Here is a 6,275-nt window from a genome sequence, read left to right as displayed (position 1 = left end):
CGGAACTTATTATGTGTGTCTTGGTTCATTAGGGAATATCATTGATGGAAGCAATGGGGATGTTGCAGTTGATCAATATCATCGGTATAAGGTTAGTAGAAAGTTGGTCATAACCGAATCAATCCTTTTGGTCTTTGGCATTATGCCAGTGCTATCTTCCCAAAACTGCTGGTATTTGTGATGTCTCTACTAGTTTTCAATGTCATTTCCCCCTATTTATGTTGATGGTTTAGGAAGGGGAAGAATGTGGTCAGTTCTGGCCCCATCTGTTAGTAGCGTTTTCTTTTCGTAATGGTTTAAAAGAACATGATAAAATTCTTACACTTGCCGTTCTTCATTCTGTTCAGATAGTTATGCAAGTCTGAAATTTCAATTCATCTGAGTCATTTAACACAACTCACAATCTATTTAATGCTAACAGGAAGATGTTGAACTCATTGCCAAGTTGGGATTTGAAGCTCATCGTTTTTCCATATCATGGTCTCGAATCTTCCCTGGTATGCTACCTTTTGCCATCTATAGAGTTCTTTCTAGTGCTAAAACGCAGGATATTATCAATTCACTGTCCTCTGGTTTTATGTTTTAAAATTACTTTCTCACCTTCATTTCCTTTTTAGCATTTACCTTCGCATTTGACTCTTCTTGACATCCTACCTCTGGGAAGTGATCTCTGCATTAAAATATGGTAGTGAAGGTGATTTGAACGGCATAGATGCTTGAGCTAAGTTGAAATGTTATTGATCAAATCTTCAAGATTAATGGTCAATAATAACTTCAAGATTGAATGGATCTTTCACAAGTTCGGCAAATATGAATGGACAATGTTTTGGTGATGTTTAGACGAAAATATTTATAATTGGCTCCTTAGGAAAACTTAAGATAGTTGTGGCAGAAGTGTCCTTAGCTATCTAAGGTTTTGAAAACATGTGGAGATTACAATATGACATGTTTTAAGTGGATATCCCCAAGCAGAATTCAGACAAGGACTTGAAAAAGTTCTTGAAAAAGTTCTTGAAGCGTATGTCCATGTTTCATTCTCTTGACGTATCCCTTCTTCATTGACGTAACACTGTACCATTGGGATCTACCCTTGTACCTTCATGAGAATATGGGAGGGTGGCTGAATAAGCAAATTGTGTAAGTTCTATATCATCATTTAAATATCAATTTTGTTTTATTATTGCACAAGTGAAGATATCTACTCAATTCATTCCAACTCTTCTCTTGAAATTGAAAGCAAGGAATAGAGAAAAGTTTATGTCCATGTGCCAACGAATTGCAGAGTGCTGTAAGATCCTTCCATTGTGAATTTTAGACAGATACGTTAACATCGCATGACGCCTTTCCACGAACAACTGCAATCATTTCTGTTAGACAAACACTAGACTCTATAGCAAGAGTTAGGAATTATTCTAACATTAAATTATAATATAGGACTACCTAACTCTTAATTCATATGTACAAGGCACTATAGGATGCAAATGATGAAGCTGAGATAGGAATTAAAATAACAATTAGGAAGAAAATTAAATATCTCACAAATGTTAACACACAATTCCAGAAATACAAAAAAGATTCACCGGCAAGGTAACAAACAACCACTGTAAGATGCTTGATTCCTCAAAGAATGCTGCACGTTTCGGATTGGGTCTTATGTGGTTGTTTAGGTCCACAACAACAGGCTAAAGTTAGTGTTTGGTGAGGTTGAATTGTGGGAATGTGGGCATAACTTATGTTGAAGCAAACACAATATTCTTCATGGACTAATTGTATAAGTACAAAATGGGTCTTATATAGGGAGGCAGATTGTCTGCCCTCCTGTTTGAGTGTCCTTCCTATCCTTTCATATTTTGTGCGGTCACGGTTAAGCTACGTCAATATTTTATATTAATTTTTTTTATAGAGATAATAAGACAAAAAGCAATAAGAATATAAAAGGGGATGAGGAGGACACCCAAACAAGAGGCAGACAATCTGCTTCCCTTATATAGAGCTACACAAGCACCGGAAGGCTAGTAATTAATGACTCACATTAAAGACTTATAGGAATTCTAAAAGTCTAATTATATTGACTGATAAAAACAAGACCATATGCCCTAGGAAAACGAAAGAAAGCCTAGCAAAACAGTGTTAAAACATCTAGAAGCTCCAGCATTTTAAATAAAATCAGACAAACTCTGAATTATTCTAGAAGCTCCAACAATTATGGAATTATTTGGAAGTGCTTTTAAAAATGTTGAAAGTTCTTTTGGTGAAAATGTTCTTGAACCTCATCTTTAGTAAAAATGCAAGTAAATCCTGGAAAAACACTTAAAAATGCTTCTTGCAAGAAGCACTTCAAATGCTTTTAGAACTGCTTAAAATTTTGTGAATTGATCCGCAAGAACCCAAGTTGCAAGTTCATCCCTTTTCTTCCTTTTGGATGTATTTTAACTCAAGGCACGTGAGCTAAAATATATTTCCGCCTATCGGTATATGTGTTGCTTTTATTTGACCAACCGTACATTGTTCATTCTCTTGGACAACCCCGAATTGCTTTTTGTACAACTATTCTGTGAAGAATTTCATGAGAGAAAAGCAAGTTTTTTTTTAGTGTAGACTTATATCAGGGATCAACACAGAGGCCCTTTCTTTATGGACAAACTGATATTCAGGATGAGCTTTATATATGGTCAGACTATTGGCATATTCTTTTGATTTAATAGACTAAAGATGCAAGAATGCTATAAAAAAGAGTTACGGAGAGAAACTTCAGAAGCAATATACTTAAGATAAGTAGATATAAAACTGAATACGTAGAATACAATTACAACAAAAGAAGAAATACAGGTGTGGAGGTGGCGACAATATTGTGAGTCAAAAGAACTCCAAAAGAGAAGAATTTGTGCCATCTGCGCTCCATCATTGGTAGAGAGATTGAGATAATGTGGCTTAGAGTAACTAACTCGTATATGAGAAGGTTAAGTGGCACCTGTAGAAGATAAAAAAGGAGACATGGGCTATGGTGGTTACTAGACCCAACAAAGATTAATAGAGCACCCATTAGAAAGAATGACTAATTCAATAGAGAAGGTAGTTCTATAGAAGAGGAACAGAAACTCTGGGTAGCAAGAGCATTAAGGGTCTTCTGGCTAATATTAAATGTTCTATTAGGGAATACAGGTTATTAGCAATCTTAAAATCATCTACAATACAGCAGTTTGTCTGCATGCATCAGTATTGGCAGGGGAAAAAAAATGATATGCAGCACAAACTTCCGTTACTTTCAGGAAACAAATATAGTAATTTTTTGTATGTGTTTAAGTCATTGTTAGACAATTTCCTCATAGCCTATATGTTATTTAGTGCTGTGAGATTCTATCATATGAGTAGTCAGATTTTGTGAATGCAGAGAATACTTCTCAGTCTATGCAGACACCTGCTTTGCAAGCTTTGGCGATAGAGTGAAGGACTGGATCACTTTTAATGAGCCTTATCAGACTGCTATTAACGGTTATGGTGTTGGGAGATTTGCTCCTGGAAGGCATGAATGCACGTCAACAGAACCATTTTGGGTTGCACACCACCAACTATTGGCACATGCTGCTGCTGTTTCCATATACCGAAGCAAGTATAAGGTTTACTGTTTGTTTCTTTGTCTGCTTGTCTCCTTGTTACTCTTTTTATCACTGACCGAGCTTCTGGTATTTGCCGTTGACTTCATCACTTTATTTATTAAAGGCAAGATGTTTTACTCAACAAGGGAAGTAATATATTAGTCAGCATTTCAGTAATTTATAGCTTCCTTCTTGTGTAAGATTAGATTGTGATTCTGTGAACAAGCAAATCTTAACACTAGTGTTCTCTCTGTTTGTTTTTTCCTTTATTTGTTTTTCCTTTCATATATGGGAGAGTGCATGTAGTCAGCTAAAGAACTCATTTAGCTGATATCCAGAAATATTTCACATAATTCGTTTATAATTTAGGATATGTTTTTAAGTAGAACTGACATCATATGGGAAAATGTAAACTTAATAAACCGTGCTTAAATATTTGGGTTCAAAATCAGATTTCACGTAAAGTGCAATGAATGTGAAATTGATTGGAAGACGGTCAAGGTTAAAGATACATAATATAGATTTCTGAATATGGGCACATACAGGACTTGCGTCGCTCAAAGCAGCCCATACGGAATTGGGAGCAGCCTCTCCATAAAATGGGGGTAAGGCTAGCCGACATTCACCTCTCCCAGACCCTGCGTAAAGCGGGAGCCTTGTGCACTGGGTACGACCTTTTTTATCTTCTTTCTCCACTCCACTACCCAAATATTATATATTGTTCTTACTCTTGCTGCTACTATTGTCTTTCAGGACAAGCAAGGGGGACAAGTTGGCTTGGTCGTAGACTGTGAATGGGCAGAGGCTAATTCAGACACAATTGAAGATAAAGTTGCTGCAGCAAGGCGCCTAGATTTTCAGCTTGGGTGGTAATTACTTGTTCCCTAAATTATGTAACTGTTTGGTCACAAAAAATACTGTTAACTAACTATGTAACTTCAGATAATATGTATGGATCTCTCTCTTTCTCTTTCTCTCTCTCTCTCTCTCTCTCTCTCTCTCTCTCTCTCTCTCTCTCTCTCTCTCTCTCTCTCTCTCACACACACACACACACACACACACACATGAGCCCTCATACAGACACTCATTCTCAACAATTTTAATGTGCATTCAATATTCACACAAGTACACTAAATGTGCACGATTAAAGCATCCATACCGTCAAAGTACATTGGAAAACCTCATGGTAAATTAGCAGGAGTAACTGATCTCAGTGTAGTTATTGTGTAGTTATTTAATTGGTGAGAGTAGGGCTGTAATTAATGACAAAACAACATAGAAATACAAAGTTTGTATCTTAGTTTTGAGCAGATCCATAAGTTTTCATGTATCGTGCTGTTTATATTGAGTATTCCCATCTACTTGAAATGCAACCAAATTGTCTTGTTGCCTTCTGGTGAAACCATATTAATTGAAAGATGCATTCTATTTGAATCCTTATAAGATATAAAACCTACTCTGAGACATATAAACAGCATATGGGCCGCATCATTGAATGGGTGCAGATGATTTTAGCAATTTCTCCAGCTCTGCTTGCTGCCAAGCCAGGCAGTTCGTTAGATGAATTTAAATGGTTTTCTCCTCTTACACTATTGTTTAGAATCCGTCTCAGCTGATTCCAAACGCAGGTACTTAGATCCAATATATCATGGGGAATACCCCAAAGTTATGCGTGAAAGACTTGGAGATCGGCTTCCCATATTTTCAGAGAAAGATAAGGAGTTGCTTAAGAACTCAGTAGACTTTATTGGTCTGAATCACTATGCATCGAGATTTATTGCACATGGAAGAGATAACCATGATAAGGGTGATTTTTATAAAGCACAAGGGATAGAGAAAATTGGTAAAATACTGTAACTACTATGTCATTGGTTTTCACAACAAATTTTCTCTTGATCTTTATATAATTTTCTCTCTTTATCATCAGTTGAATGGGAAGGGGGTGAGGCTATTGGTGAGAAGGTATGAACTCTCTCCTGCAGACATATTCCACTAACTGTCCAGTCTACTGAAATATTTTGCTTGGCGGGCAGCATCAGAATGGCTGTATGTTGTTCCTTGGGGCATGCATAAGGTTCTGAATTACAAAGCGCAGAGATACAATAATCCCCCAATATATGTTACTGAGAATGGTATGCTTGGAGAGACTTTACTTGGAAAACAAAATTGAATCTAGAATTTCAGTTGTGGTTTAATGCATTTGCCCATTATATAAATGAAATATGTACTGAGGTGAAATATATTGAATTAAAGTTCTTTTGATTATTGGTCTGGAAAACTATAGGAGTTTGTACTTAGTCAACATTATGATTCTTTTAATTTCTTTTTTAAATTACAGGTATGGATGACGAAGATAATGACACCTCCCCACTTCATGAAATGCTGGATGACAAACTGAGAGTTAGTTACTTTAAGAGATACCTTTCAGCAGTTGCCAAAGCGATAAGGTAGGTCGACTTCATTTCATCCATTTATCAAATGAACAAGCTTTCAAGTCATTCTTTAGTAAGTCCTGCACGAAAGACTTCACAAATTCCATATAGATTATCATGTCATTCATCGCCTGCATGGAGTCGTGCTACCATTGCAAGGTTGATGAGTACTTAGTTGCAGCAACCGTTGTCTTGGATGTGGAAGGCTGAGGCTTGTGCTGCTCATCTACTTTGCATGAAAATATGC

At 36.5% G+C, this 6,275-nt stretch overlaps 1 protein-coding gene across 2 annotated transcripts; it reads left to right on the top strand.

Moving 5' to 3' along the window:
- The first annotated feature begins 436 nt into the window (after window positions 1-436).
- LOC103418295 (beta-glucosidase 4-like) lies at window positions 437-6,070 on the top strand. 2 transcript variants are annotated; one of them, XM_070815268.1, is made up of 8 exons: window positions 437-497; window positions 618-1,137; window positions 3,392-3,617; window positions 4,350-4,465; window positions 5,225-5,439; window positions 5,524-5,558; window positions 5,630-5,728; window positions 5,935-6,070. In XM_070815268.1, the coding sequence occupies exons 2-7, from the start codon at window positions 1,109-1,111 to the stop codon at window positions 5,675-5,677; spliced, it is 669 nt and encodes a 222-aa protein (XP_070671369.1). In that variant the 5' UTR covers window positions 437-497; window positions 618-1,108; the 3' UTR covers window positions 5,678-5,728; window positions 5,935-6,070. The 2 variants fall into 2 exon arrangements, with proteins under 2 accessions (XP_070671369.1, XP_070671366.1); XM_070815265.1 differs by lacking the exon at window positions 437-497 and having other exon boundaries at window positions 533-1,137.
- The last annotated feature ends 205 nt before the right edge of the window (window positions 6,071-6,275 follow it).

This window comes from Malus domestica, chromosome 02, assembly GCF_042453785.1.
Source record: "Malus domestica chromosome 02, GDT2T_hap1".
NCBI lineage: Eukaryota > Viridiplantae > Streptophyta > Magnoliopsida > Rosales > Rosaceae > Malus > Malus domestica.
This window is presented reverse-complemented; position numbering and strand designations above follow the sequence as displayed.

Bases quoted from the DNA above. Each gene is read 5' to 3' on its own strand.
- LOC103418295 (XM_070815268.1), top strand. From the start codon at position 1,109: ATGGGAGGGTGGCTGAATAAGCAAATTGT. The intron at 1,138-3,391 runs GTAAGTTCTATA...TTGTGAATGCAG, and splicing joins TGGCTGAATAAGCAAATTGT to AGAATACTTCTCAGTCTATG. The intron at 4,466-5,224 runs GTAATTACTTGT...TTCCAAACGCAG, and splicing joins CTAGATTTTCAGCTTGGGTG to GTACTTAGATCCAATATATC.